At 37.0% G+C, this 14590-nt stretch overlaps 1 protein-coding gene across 1 annotated transcript in view; it reads left to right on the plus strand.

The window, feature by feature from the left end:
* GNAI1 (G protein subunit alpha i1) overlaps positions 1-11226 on the plus strand; it is a 69992-nt gene extending 58766 nt beyond the window's left edge. The window contains exons 6-9 of the mRNA XM_073328619.1: positions 5242-5371; positions 6739-6892; positions 8787-8993; positions 9115-11226. Coding sequence (XP_073184720.1) covers positions 5242-5371; positions 6739-6892; positions 8787-8977 — 475 coding nt within the window. The 3' untranslated portion in view covers positions 8978-8993; positions 9115-11226. The remainder of the gene's footprint in view (positions 1-5241; positions 5372-6738; positions 6893-8786; positions 8994-9114) is intronic.
* Positions 11227-14590: the final 3364 nt, after the last annotated feature.

Here is a 14590-nt window from a genome sequence, read left to right on the forward strand (position 1 = left end):
TCTCGTGAAGCTTCTGCTGCTCTTTGAAGAAATAGCTGCTGCTTTTGCTGCGCTAAGGCTCCTATGGTAATACAAATAAATAGGCACTTTGGCCGCTCCATCTGCTTCATTCCCTGATGACATACAAATATACCTTAGTAGGAATATGTGGCTTCCTTCCAGTATAAATGCAGGGAGAAAGAAATGGTCAAATCAGAGGCCTTTAGCCATCCAGAATTACAGTTTTAAAGACCAAAATTGGGCTCTTATTCACTCTTGATGAGTTAGTAAAAAATATTTTTAAAAGAATGGAGTCCAGCTGCACTTTAACTTAATACCTTAACTAACATTTTTTTAATCCCTGCTAGGCCAGCCAATCTTTTGAAAATGAGGATCACTAACAATTATGGACCACATTTGCCCTTGGATAAATGATTGCAACCTCCATTGAATTCAGTGAAGTTATTCTACGTGTATCTGAACATAGAAATAGACCTTGAACATCAATTTTCAATTGGTCTGGATGATTGTGACTTTGCTAAGGTCACATGCAAATCTTATTCATTGGATGGCTTACCAAAGCATTGTAACTTTTCATTTAAAATCCGTGGGAGAGTTCTTAGATCAATTTTAACTTAAAATCTAAACTATTTTTAAAATGTGTTTTACAAGTAGATTACTAACCTTGCCCCTAATTCCAGCCTGTAAACTCTTGTGGTTTTACAGTCACCCTTTTTTTAAAGCGTTTTTCTCCTCTCTTGCTATATTAAAGGCTCACACAAACAAGGGGGAAATATGACTAGCTAACTGACTCTGCAGAGGAAACAAACTAACTAGATGTCATAAATATAAAGGGAAGGGTAAACCCCTTTGAAATCCCTCCTGGCCAGGGGAAAGCTCCTCTCACCTGTAAAGGGTTAAGAAGCTAAAGGTAACCTCGCTGGCACCTGACCAAAAGGACCAATGAGGAGACAAGATAAGATACTTTCAAAAGCTGGGAGGAGGGAGAGAAACAAAGGGTCTGTGTCTGTCTGTATGCTGGTTTCTGCCAGGGATAGACCAGGAATGGAGCCTTAGAACTTTTAGTAAGTAATCTAGCTAGGTATGTGTTAGATTATGATTTCTTTAAATGGCTGAGAAAAGAATTGTGCTGAATAGAATAACTATTTCTGTCTGTGTATCTTTTTTGTAACTTAAGGTTTTGCCTAGAGGGGTTCTCTATGTTTTTGAATCTAATTACCCTGTAAGATATCTACCATCCTGATTTTACAGGGGGGATTTCTTTATTTCTATTTACTTCTATTTTTTATTAAAAGTCTTCTTGTAAAACACTGAATGCTTTTTCATTGTTCTCAGATCCAAGGGTTTGGGTCTGTGGTCACCTATGCAAATTGGTGAGGCTTTTTATCCAACATTTCCCAGGAAAGGGGGGGTGCAAGTGTTGAGAGGATTGTTCATTGTTCTTAAGATCCAAGGGTCTGGGTCTGTAGTCACCTAGGCAAATTGGTGAGGCTTTTTACCAAACCTTGTCCAGGAAGTGGGGTGCAAGGTTTTGGGAAGTATTTTGGGGGGAAGGACGCGTCCAAACAGCTCTTCCCCAGTAACCAGTATTAGTTTGGTGGTGGTAGCGGCCAGTCCAAGGACAACGGGGGGAATATTTTGTACCTTGGGGAAGTTTTGACCTAAGCTGGTAAAGATAAGCTTAGGAGGTTTTTCATGCAGGTCCCCACATCTGTACCCTAGAGTTCAGAGTGGGGGAGGAACCTTGACACTAGACTACTGTAAAAAGCACACAATAAAGTGTAATGAAATAAATAAATCTGCTATGTGATCTTAGGTGTTAATTGAAGCAATCGTAGATACAATATGTTGGCAGAAGTGTGGGAGTTTTGTTTCTAAGTTGACTTTCCTCTTAAAATAATATGTTCTATTTAGTTTCCATTTTTTTGAACTTTGAAAAAAGAAATCATAGATTAGTTCTTTAAGTTTGCTTTAAAGCTTATAAGTTGTTTTGGAACTGGAGATAAGTGTTTTTCTTGCTTTATGTACAATGAAATGGCTTGTAATGAGAAGAGCAACAAACTTAGTATTAATTCACTATAAAGTAGCATTCGTTACATAAATATATTTCCTGGATAATTGTGATTCTTGTGCAGCAGCTGCACTTCTGTTCTAAATATCTAGTCCATTGTGTCTGTTCCCACATTTTAAAAAAACCTTCAGTATTTATATTGATGGAAATGCATGGTATGATTTGACAAATCCAAGTTTTAAGACTTTTACTACATTGGAAATGTATTTCATTTCTATACTTTAGAAGGTTATAAGTATACTGAATTGTTTTTGTTCAACCATGAAAAAATGTAGCTGTTGTGGCAGGTGGAAATGAATCCTCCCCACTCTGTCTTCCGAACTCTGTGAAAAATACATTTCCAGCAGTAACATTTAAAAAGCCACACTATTGAATATCTAGCCTCAGGTGTAGAGTGATCTGCAAACTGATTAGCAAAGCCAGGGAATTTGAAACCTCTGGGAGTGACAGTAGTACAAATTGTGAGTTATTGACCCCTAATTATCAGTTCTGTTTGTTCCTCAGGAGGCTGAAGATCTGGCTATCAAATTTCTGACATCTTGTTAGATTACTTATTCATACATTTTGTAGATTTTTTTTTAACTTGTTTTTCCTCTTCTTGACCTTTACTTTGGATGTAAATGTCTCATGCAGCTAGGCTGTGCCTAATTGGTTGCCTGATTAGCCTTTTTTTAAAAAGGAAGCAGAACTCCATAAGATACATCTGAAAAAGTGGTGTTTTACCCACGAAAGCTTATGCCCAAATAAATCTGTTAGTCTTTAGGGTACCACCAGACTCCTTGTTGTTTTTATAAAATTTAGAGTTTTTGGGTGGAGCATCACAAGGGTTAAACAGTAGTAGTTAAACAGGAGTGTGGAAAGTCATGAGGATTTTAGTTTTTTTTGTTTAGTTTTGTTTTAAAGGAAGCAGTAGCGGTTTTATAGATTTGTTGAATCAGTACTAAAAATAACTCGCTTCTGAGCAGAATCTTTTCAGATGCAAATGGACAGGGACAAGTTTTGAAGAGACAAATTTTAATATATCAGGATACATAAGTAATTTAAATAACCACATAACATTGTAGACTTCTAGCTTATCGTAAGCTTTATCTATCCTTCCATCCATCCTGGTTTTGTCATGTCTACATTTAAAAAAAAGTTCTCTGAAGTAAGGCAACATTTCTTTGTTGTCTGTAAAGTACCTAACATGCTTCTGAGCACTGAATAAATCTAAAGTAGTAGCAGCAAGTTTTTTATCCCATTTTGATAAGCTGTATCTCAGAAGTTAAGATGGTCCTTTTTGGTTATTACTTATCCTATCTGTTTAAAACCTTACCTTTTAGTTTTGCAGAAATACATCAAAGCAATTTTCTTTCTATGGAGTTTTTGATTGGTCTTTTATAATTTATCAACAAACTTGATTGTAAAGCTTTGTTTTTGGTGCAAATAACTCCATGTATATCAAACATGGCAAAGACAATTTTCAAAGTAAGGATTAAATTGTGATGATAAATATTTAAATTGCAGTGTTGAATACTTTCAGGACCTTTAGAGCAGTGGTTCTTAACCACGGGACCGGGGCCCCGTAGGGGCCCACAAGCCAGTTTCAGGGGGGCCTCTAAGAAGGGCCAGCATTAGACTCGCTGGGGCCCAGGGCAAAAAGCCAAAGCCCCACTGCATGGGGCTGAAGCCCAAGTCCCTGAGCCCTGCCACCCAGGGCTGAAGTTGAAGCCTGAGCAATGTAGCTGTGGGCCCCCTGTGGCATGGAGCCCCAGGCAATTGCCCTGCTTGCTACCCCCTAATTCCTGCCCTGGCTTTTATATGCAAAAAACCAGATATTGTGGGACAGGTGGGCCGTGGAGTTTTTATAGCATGTTGGTGGGCCTCGGAAAGAAAAAGGTTGAGAACCTCTGCTTTAGAGCATGTTTACACAGCCCACAGCGTAGAGAGCCTTCCATACTAGGTCAATAGACTTAGGTAATGGGGCTTGCACTAGTGGTCTAAAAATAGCTATGTAGATAGCGCTTTGAAGTTGCAGCTTGGGCTTTGAAGTCCACTCCACTCACTAGGCTTCAGAGCCCAAGCTCCAGCCTGAGCTGCAACTTCAATTGCTTTTAGGAGTCCTCAGCTAACACAAGCTTTGAATTGTGAGAAAACTGAGGGAGAGTTGTGACCACTTTGCCCTTTATGCCTTGTACAGTGGTATCAGGAGGCACTAGGCCTCAATTCATGACCTCAAAGGACAGTGCTATTCAAAAGACTCAGATCTCACACCCATAACGAGCATGCGCACCAACAGAGGGATCCATGTTGACTAAAACATCTTGAAGAACATCTCTTGGGTACTGAACTGCTTACTTCAGCTTATATACTAGAGGTCTTTAAAGATAAACCTGATCAGCTATAGGAAAGCGAACTGGGTTTTTCTGTTTTAAACATTAGCAACTGTTGTGTTTACCAAACCCCAGCTGTATGTCTGTACACCAGTCAAAACCCAACTTAACTTCTAGGCTGAATTTGAAAAGCTGAAAGTTAGAAAAATTATAGTTTGAGTGATAGACAGTGTAAATTTGATTTAGAAATGTTGAAACAGTGAAAATAAAAACTGGAAATGTAACTTTTACTCAATTTTCAGAGCCTAATCCAAGTGTTTTTACAAAACTTCCCCCAAAGCAGTGAAACACATAATTATTCTGTGCTTCTGAATGTACAGGATTTTGCACCCTAGCTCAGAGCATTTGTGTAAGAAAAGAAATGTTTTCATGGTCCATTGTATTTTTAGTGCTAGCATTTTTTTTTTCAATAAGCCAAAGAAGTTGAAAAGCTCTTTATTCAAGTACGTGTGTAGTAAAACTAAATCCAGGTACATATTTTGCAGTGGGTTTTGATATCTTGCAGCCATAAACAGTTGCAGATAAACTGTGTAGTACAGATCACATTTACTTCTGCAGGGCATTTTATTTGCTTTAGTTTCAAAGTAATTTTTGCTAGGAAGTAATGCAAATTATTGTATTGAAGAGATTTTTAAGGCTTTATTAAAATTAATTTTCAACACTAGGGTGTTACTCTAAAACTTGAATACTCTTTTGCCATAAAATTGTGTGATCAGACTAGTACAGTCTGCTCCCAAATTTTTGTATAGTATTCAGAAGGCTGGAATTTCAACACTACCTTATTTTTCTGTTTTGCAGAATGTTTGATGTGGGAGGCCAGAGATCAGAACGGAAGAAGTGGATTCATTGCTTTGAGGGAGTTACAGCAATAATCTTTTGTGTCGCGCTCAGTGATTATGATTTGGTCCTAGCAGAAGATGAGGAAATGGCAAGTAAACTAATCTTGAAGGAAGAGGGAGAAGAGAAAGTAGAAACTAAATGATCTTGAAGGAAGTTAAACCCTTTATGAAAAGTGTCTTCTGTTTTCACAAGAAAATAATTTCCACTTACAAATGTCCCAGTGGACAGTAGAAATGGTGAAGAAAATGCCATCTCTTTGAATATTACTGGCATAAGAAAATATCTAGAAAGAAATCTTACTAGATACTTTTGTTTACAGGTAGCTCTTTTCCATGTTCCAAAAGACGTTCTATTTTTAAATTAGGTAATGGGGTGAACGCTTTTTTTTAATTGCATAGTAGGGGGTTACGATGACAAATTTTGGTGGTTCAAACAATTTTTAGTGGAAAACCATATGGCTTATTTAGCCACAACTTTCTTTTCCCTGCGTGTGTTTTTCTTTTTCTTTTTCTTTTTTTTTTTTTTTAACCTAGTTTCCAGTTCTTCAGTCTTCCTTTCTATATGTCTCTTTCTCTGATCATTTTCCCTGCATTTGCTGGTCTTCTCTAGCTATTTCTTCGTTTCTTTGGTTTTTCTTTCCGGCTACTCTTCTTTTCTCTTCTTTCAGGATCAGACTCCCCTAGCGGAAACAGACACAAACTAGCACCACTCTTTATTCATGGAGCTGACAAGAGTGATCCTAGTCTGTGTTGCTCTCTAGCTGGCTTAATAAGTGAAGTACTTTCTGTGTGCTGACTTTCCTGTAGACTGTAATTTGAGGAGTAAGGAAGTAGCCTTCAAATCAAGCTTAGGCAAATTGTGTCCCAGGTGGGTAGTTGTCTACTGGCATAAACAGTTAGAAGCATGGCAGAGGCTATTCGCATGACTGGAAAATGTTTGAGTAAATCGCTTTTGGGGAAAAACACTATTCATTTGGTCTCCTGGTAACACTGGAGTAGTTGACTATCAGGCAGGGCTGCCATATTTGATTTTCTAACTTCTTTTAGAGGATTTGTACAGTAATCAATTTCCACGTAAAGGTCGCTGTCTTCCCTGGACTCTTTTTTCTTTATAACATTTGCAGTTATGTACGGAAAAGAGACACTAAACTGTGCAATTGTTAGACATTCAAAACTACAGTCATAAGTAAATGAAAAATAAAACAAAAATAAAGAATTTACTCACCTGAACGCCGCCAAAATTATTACAGGAAATCGTGCTTTGATGATCTTGTTCTCCGTTTTATACATCATGGGGTAGGATTCGGGGATTCAGTATACAAAAACACTTTTAAAGGAGATTTTATTACTCCATTGGTAGAGTTTCACTGTATCAAACAGGTATACATTTCCTGATTTCATTGCTATTGAAAAGGATAATGGAGGGTAGGCTGAAATATCTTCTTTTCAATTGCAGAATCGGATGCATGAAAGCATGAAATTGTTTGACAGCATCTGCAACAATAAATGGTTTACAGACACTTCTATTATTCTTTTCCTAAACAAGAAGGATCTCTTTGAAGAAAAAATCAAAAGGAGTCCCCTCACTATTTGCTACCCTGAATATGCAGGTATTCTGCTACTTGTGTGAGAAGTCAAGTCACTTCCAGTTATGGAATCTTATTCCTGGTTTTATGATGCATGAACCACCAGTAAGAAACAGTTTAATCTGGAATCAAAGTTGTGTCCTCCGCTAGTAGTTAGGGGAGACGGTTCTTTAGTTGTAAACTGAGCCAATTTGATATGAAAGTTGAGTAACATAAACATGAAACTTCACTGTGCCACTTTTAGTCACTTTAAAGTATGTGCCAAATCCTGCTCTTCTTACTTATATGAGTAGTCCCAGCAGAGTCAATAGAACTATGAATATGAGTAAGGCTAAGAGAATTTAGCCTTATAACTGCTCATTGTAGAGCAGGAATGTTCCTGATAGACCAGTATTCACTATCTCTGGGCTGCGAGCATTGACTGCCTGAAAAGCCACAACCAGGTCTAAAAATATCCCAAAATACAGTTAACTGCAGCTCAGAGATATGAAAAACTGTACATATAAGGTGAGAAAACTGTCCCAAACTTGTAACAGCTTACAAAATGGCAACTCTCGATGCCAATGATGATAGTCTTCCCAACAGAGATGTATTCTAAGGTGGTGGTTTGAGAGCATAGTAGGATCATTACTAACTTTAAACAACAATTTAAAATATTTAACTGTAATCAGAAGTATTGTTACTTTCATGGTTTATTGAAAGCTGATGTCAAACATCTTTTCAAATACATGGAATATTTGGAAACATTGGGGGAGAACCCACACAAATATTTGGTTTGTTCAGTATTTAAAGTGTTTAAACATTCTTCGTGATGAGATTCTTTCCAATTTATTCTGATTAGGCTCTTCTTGTACTCCATTTTGCTCCAAAACCTTTACAATCATAGGATTTTCTCCTAAAGAGATTTAGGGCATTTAGGTTTTTTTTAAACACATTGGAAGGGAAAATATGGTATGCAAGAATTCTTTAGGAAGAGACGATGATGTAATTCAGCAGTGGTCTGCATTTAGTTTTCTACTACCTATTGGTAGATTTATTTTATTTTCATAATTATATAAAATTCTATCATTCTCTTGTGCAGAGAATACTTACTTGAAAAAATATAATTAAAACTGGGAGAAAAGAGGGAATAGGCCAAATACAAATTTGGGCAGGTGGGGATGGAAGAAAGCTACATGAAAAAGAAAAGTGAGTGGAAACAAAAATAAATGGAATGAGGGAAGTTTTTGTTCCCTCAGTATTTAATTTCCTTAGTGTTTAATCTGAAAACATGAACAAACAGTTCCATGGAAACAAAACATCACTTCTATTTGCAGAGCAGTTAGAGCTCTTTAATAACCTGATCAACTTCCCATTGAAGTCAAGGGTAAAACTCCCATGTAAGTGGGAGTTCATTTGAGTCCTTGGCCGTCTGTATATATAACTTAAAACATTAATAATCCAGTATGTTTTACCACCAGCAAGAGTTTTATACTGTAACTTAAAACAGTAGTTGTGCAGTTACTTAAAACTGCACACCATTCTTCCATTTTTAAAGAAACTGTCCAGCAGTTTTTAAAAAAGTTCATGACTTCCTTCAAAGTGTATAATATTCATTGCTGCTTAGGCCTTATCTACGCTACGGGGGGAGATCGATCTAAGTTACGCAACTTCAGCTATGTGAATAATGTAGTTACCATGGGGTCCACACTACGCCATGTCGACTGGAGACACTTTCCTGTCGACTCCCCTTACACGTCTTGTTCTGGTGGAGTACAGGAGTTGATGGGAGAGCAATCGACAGTCGATTTAGTGGCTCTTCATTAGACCTGCTAAATTGATTGCCGATGCGTTGATCGCCGTGCGTTGAATCCCCGGTAAGTGTAGACACTTAGCCTGAAATTTAGTGTTTATTGAACAACTTTTTCCCTTCCTTCAGGATCCAACACTTATGAAGAGGCAGCTGCATACATCCAGTGTCAATTTGAAGATCTGAACAAGAGAAAGGACACAAAGGAAATCTATACTCACTTCACATGTGCCACAGATACCAAGAATGTGCAGTTTGTTTTTGATGCTGTAACTGACGTCATCATAAAAAATAATCTAAAAGACTGTGGCCTCTTCTAAGACTTTGCATTCAATGGTAATTGTGTTCCTTGACCAGAATGAGTAATAGGACTTTTCATCAATTTGTATATGCCTCAGCAATATAGAGCATTTGTACATGTACATAGGAATCTAATTCTTTTGATCTTTATTTTTAGATTTGAAGAATGACTTCACAAACTTCTAACCTGATGGGGTTTTAAGAAGAAAGAAGTATAAAACAATTTGTGCTGAATGACAGACCAGTACTGTACTTGCCTGTTTTAACAGCTTTATTTATGTTTGTCTTGTAAATTTAATTAATTAAATATTAGGTAACAATGAAAAGTATCTGAATTGTATGTATACTTGTAATTGTAGGAATGTTATTTGTATGACCATTGAACAGAATATTTTAATAACTTGATTTGCGTTCCAAAGTTTCCACGTTTTATGAGAATGCTCTTAAGGTGGGTAAACCTTCTTTTTTTTTCTTTTTCTTTTTCTTTTTCCCCGCCTTTGGATTATTTAAACATCTTGTAAAAGTTAATTTTTGTTTCATCTTAAATATGCATGCTGACTTATTAGGTTTTGTTTGCAAAACCAAGTGTTACAGGTTTCTTGGTAGTCTAAAATAATCTTACACTTGCTCAGATTTAAAGGGACACTGTGAATTCAAATTTGTCCCTAACCTTAGGTTTTGAAAAAGCTCTTAAAAATTTCAAGGCTAATGAAAGGTTTCTTTGATTTATTAAAATTCTAGTGGAAACAATTGATTACAAATAAACTTTTCTTGCAGTCTTTTCAGCACAAACATTACAACACTGAGAAACTGAAACCGGATTAGTTAATTTTCATTGCCCAAGCTGATGGAAATGTAAAAAGAAATTATTAGGATCAGTAACAGAGATTACATTTTTTAAAATGTATCTTGTCTATTTATCTTCTTTCTCCTGTGAGTGGCAAAACTTTCCTTGCTCTCGTAAAAGCCAGTGGCAAAACTTGAGAGGAAGAAGCCTTTTTTTCTTTTCATTCCGTGGAATTAGAATCAGGCTCCTAAGGTGTTGCTATTAATTGTAGGTAAGGAAACTAGTTCTACAAATTATTGGTAGTCATGAAAATATCAGACACTACCAAAAACAATGCACAGTGGTATCAAATATAGTACAGATATTTTCTGTTTCAAATATAAAGAAAATCTTCAGTATCTCCAATATCCATATGAGGTAATTATTTGCTAATGTTGACTTTTAATGATGTGCACTTGTGTGATTTTTAAACTGACAGTGTCCCTTTAAATAATATTACATAGAATTTCTTTTCAGTTAACTTTACTTTTCATTGTATCATTTACTATGTAAGGGGTATATTATGCATTGCCTTATGGGTAGTGCCAAAACTGATTTTTATACATTTGAAACTGAAATAAGCTTTTATTTTGTAAATAAGTTCTTAGATGGTTGTCCTGAGCATTTTGGTCACCTAAGAATTGTAATCACAACAAATTTAGAAATATTACTTTCTACACTTGTTAGAACATTGTATGTAACTACCATATACCATATTACTTTGTCCAAGACAAGAACACCTCTGAAACTGTTGCTAGTTTTCCATTTTTTCTTACAGATGCATATGCTTAGAAGTGTTCATTCTAAATGTCTAACTAGAGTTATTTAAAGCATTAACTCATTTTTTATTGTGTATTCTTTAAGGCTGTGAAATGGCCTTGAAATAGTTCTTATCTCAGCTCTTTTCATTCTTGTAATTTTTCATTATTTGCTATGGAATTTCTAAATGTTTTCAAATGAGAGTAAAACAAAGGAGCAGTAATGTTAATTTATTAATGGAGGTGTTGAAAATGTTCACACAGAACAAGCTCTTTTAGTAAGTAATTATGGTAAACGGTTTACATCTTGGACTGCTTTGAATTGTGCATTATCATGCTGCATTCACAACTGATTTTCTGTATCACTGAAATATTTTGTGACTATTTAACTTGTTGTCTTTGTACTTAATGTAAAAAAAAAATTGGATTAATCAAAAATTACTGAAAATTTGTCTAAATTCTTTGTGCCTTGCCTAAGAGAAATGTTTTTCATTAAATTTACTGATGGAAGACCTGCTGCATCCACTTTGTGAAGATAGTGAATACAAATGAAAAGAAATGAAATTGTGAGTAAATTCACATCAGAGTGTATGTAAGTAAAATAAAAATGAGCACACATTGATGACCTGAACTTTATCCTGTATAATTTACTAACATCCTAATAAAATTGAGATTTTTTTTTTAAAAAAAAGTATAATTCTTTCCTGAAATATGTACACAATTTTTTGTCCTATACTAAACAAGTGCATTGAAAATATATCTCCTCATGAGTTTTTCCACTCCAGACAGATGGACTTTCCTCTTTTGACTTGCTGGGTTGGCAGCTGGACAAATTTCCATGAAGACTTCTCCTCCTCTCCGCGCCCCCCCCCCCATCTCCCCCACGGAAGTGATACTGGTTCTGTGGTGGGAATCTCACAAGTCTGTGTCTTACATTTATGGAATGGTGTATACAAAATAAGCTGTTCTTTTTCATGCATTTTAAGGCCTAAAGGGGCTATTATGACGATCTAGCCTGATCTGTATAACACAAGCCATGGTATTTCACCCACTAATTACTGCATCAAGTCCATAACTTCTGGTTGATCTAGAGCATATCTTTTAGAAAGTCATCCAATCGGAAAGACTTCAAATGATGGAGAATCCCACCATCCCTTGAGCTTTATCTTCCAGCCTATTGGAGGGTGTTAGTTCTTTATATCTGACAAAGACATATCTGCTAACAAATTGTCTCCCTGTATGTAGATACTGATGGACCATAATCAAATTATCTCTTAACCTTCTCTTCCATACGCTAAATGCATGTCTAAGGGTTCTCACTGTAAGACAGGTTTTCCAGATCTTGAAATCACTCTTACAGCTCTTCTGAGTCCTCTTCCAGTTTTCCAACATCCATTCTGAATTGTAGATACCATAACTGGGCATAGTATTCCAATAATAATCTCGTTAATGCTGTATACACAGGTAATGTCACCTCACTTCTTGGTATTTCCCTACTCATGCATCCAAAGACAGTGTTAGCCCTCGTAGCAATAGCATCCTGCAGGAAGCGTGTATGCAGATAACTATCGTGACATCTGTCACTTTATAAGAACATAAAAACGGCCATGCTGGGTCAGATCAAAAGTCCATCTAGCCCAGTATCCTGTCTTCCAACAGTGGCCAATGCCAGGTACCCCAGAGGGAATGAACAGAACAGGTAATCATCAAGTGGCCCATTCCTAGCTTCTGGCAAACAGAGGCTAGGGACACTTTCAGAGTTGCTGCTTTCCAGAATAGAGTCAAAACGATACCAAAATGTGTGTGAGCCACCAAAATGACATCAGCTTGTGACGCCAACACCTTTGACAACTGAAATTGTAGTTTCCCTCTAACATGGAACAAAGAACTTGATTAGATCAGAAAAGTGGTACCCCTGAAGTTAGTCTGCTGCAGTTTCCACGGTACGCATCCGATGAAGTGAGCTGTAGCTCACGAAAGCTCATGCTCAAATAAATTGGTTAGTCTCTAAGGTGCCACAAGTACTCCTTTTCTTTTTCCTGAAGTTACTGGATCTGTCTTCCTTTTTCTCTCTGCTTCACTGTAACGCTACAGTCTAGAATCTTCCTCAGTCCACCTCTTGTCCAGCTCCCTGCAACAGTTTTAAAGAAACAGCACACCTTCCGTCCATCTTGTGTGTGTTTTACATTTCACCATAAATGACCAATTTATTAAGATTTTTAATGGAACCAGAGACATGCTTAAACCTAGTGATACTTTGGGGTACTCTATCCCAACATTAACTACCTCTTATGTGAGCATGTTCAGAGTTTGCCTGTGTATGATTTATCAGTTATGGCTATAGCGCCTAGAAATGAATTAATCTAGCCAATTTAAAATCTACAAGAATACTAAAATAAGATCTTTGTACTTTTGAAATGTTCAGAGTCTTTTGATAAGAGTACAAAGTATCATGGAGAAACTTGCAAGGTGTGAATCTGTTAGGCTCCACAGCCAGGTAAAAACCTATTGTATATGACTTGGAAGTATCTTCTTTGAGCGTTTGTCCACACAGCTATCACTGTAGGTGTGTTAGCCAAGAATCTTTTAGCCAGAAGTGTCTATTGGGGCTACGCATGCATCCTGCTTACCTTCACACACCCTACAGCAAGGGTAAAAAGGAGAGAGCAGCCTCAACCACCACACAGGTCCTTTTCATTGCCCATGGTAGTGAGTCAGAGCCCATGTTGTCCCCCAGCTTCCCCATAGTTCTTACATTTAGAATTAGTTTTGATAAGTTTTTTCTTTTATTTTTCTTTTGAGTATCACCTTTGTACTGGAGAGTAGGTCTGATGGCTGAAAATAGGTTTCAGGGCTTTAAAATATGCCCTGCTTGCAGGATCCCTATGCTTGCCAATGATGCACATAGAAAATGTTTTGTTTAGGCGAGTCTCATATCTCTGAGTGTGCCATTTGTAATTTTTTCTGAGCTCCCACAAAGGGCTCCTCATGCCAATTAACTGTTTCTAATGGAAAGTACATTTTGTAGTGTAGATTCTGAGGTTCCCCCTCAAAAGCAGTCTGCTCCTGCTTCAAAAAACGCTTCAAAGTGTCTTCTATCTTCGGTGACTGACATTACTCCCTTGGCATCATTGGCATTGGTACCGCATGTGGACAAATGCTCAAAGAAGAAAGTGAGGTTACTTACCTTATAGTAACTGGAATTCTTCAAGATTCTTTTGAAATCGCACCAATCCCACAACCTGTGCTCCTCCTCTACTGATATGGAGCCGTTTACTTGGATTATATGTTAGTAAAGAAACTGAGGGGCAGTGGGGCTACTCTGCCCTTTATAACTTCACTGAGGACCGGGGCACAAGGATGTGAAGAGCACATGCATAGCCCCAAAAGACCCTGCTGGTTAAAATATTTTGGTCTTATGTGCATGGTGTGCACACTTCTACAGTGGGACCCAGGTTAAGATCGTATCTCAAAGAATGTTCCTGTAAATTAAGTAATCTGTCAGGTTGGAACAGACCAAACCACATATCTTTGCTCATTAGAGAGATTGACCTGCCATCTTTCAATATGGATATTTAATATGGATTATTTGTATCTGTAACTATAGAAAAGGTCAACAAATTAAGCAGAAAAACTTCCTTGACAATCTGTGTATTCTGAATTCCTGATGTGTGTAATGACATGAACCATTTTCCTAATGTTCCACATACTTCTCTCTTCCTGTTCTGACACAGTAGTATTTTAGAATCACTTCTGTGCATTATTGTTCTTGAACTATGTCTGTACAGGTTTGTTTATTTCTTTAAACCCACTGAGTGCCATGACACTTTTCAAGTTATCATGGGAGCACATTCTGCAGGTTGTTTACTTGTACCCACAGTATAAATGTTGCAAGAATTTGGTGTCATGTTGAGATCATTCAGAAAACAAAAAAAAGTTCATAGCTGTGCACTGATAACCTGCAGTAGATTAAGATTCAACTCAGTTGCTGAATTTGTTTCTGCAGTGTCTTGAATTGGCCTCTAATATTTGTTCATGCTGGGAATGTA

The sequence above is a fragment of the Lepidochelys kempii genome, chromosome 1 (assembly GCF_965140265.1).
Source record: "Lepidochelys kempii isolate rLepKem1 chromosome 1, rLepKem1.hap2, whole genome shotgun sequence".
Lineage (NCBI taxonomy): Eukaryota > Metazoa > Chordata > Testudines > Cheloniidae > Lepidochelys > Lepidochelys kempii.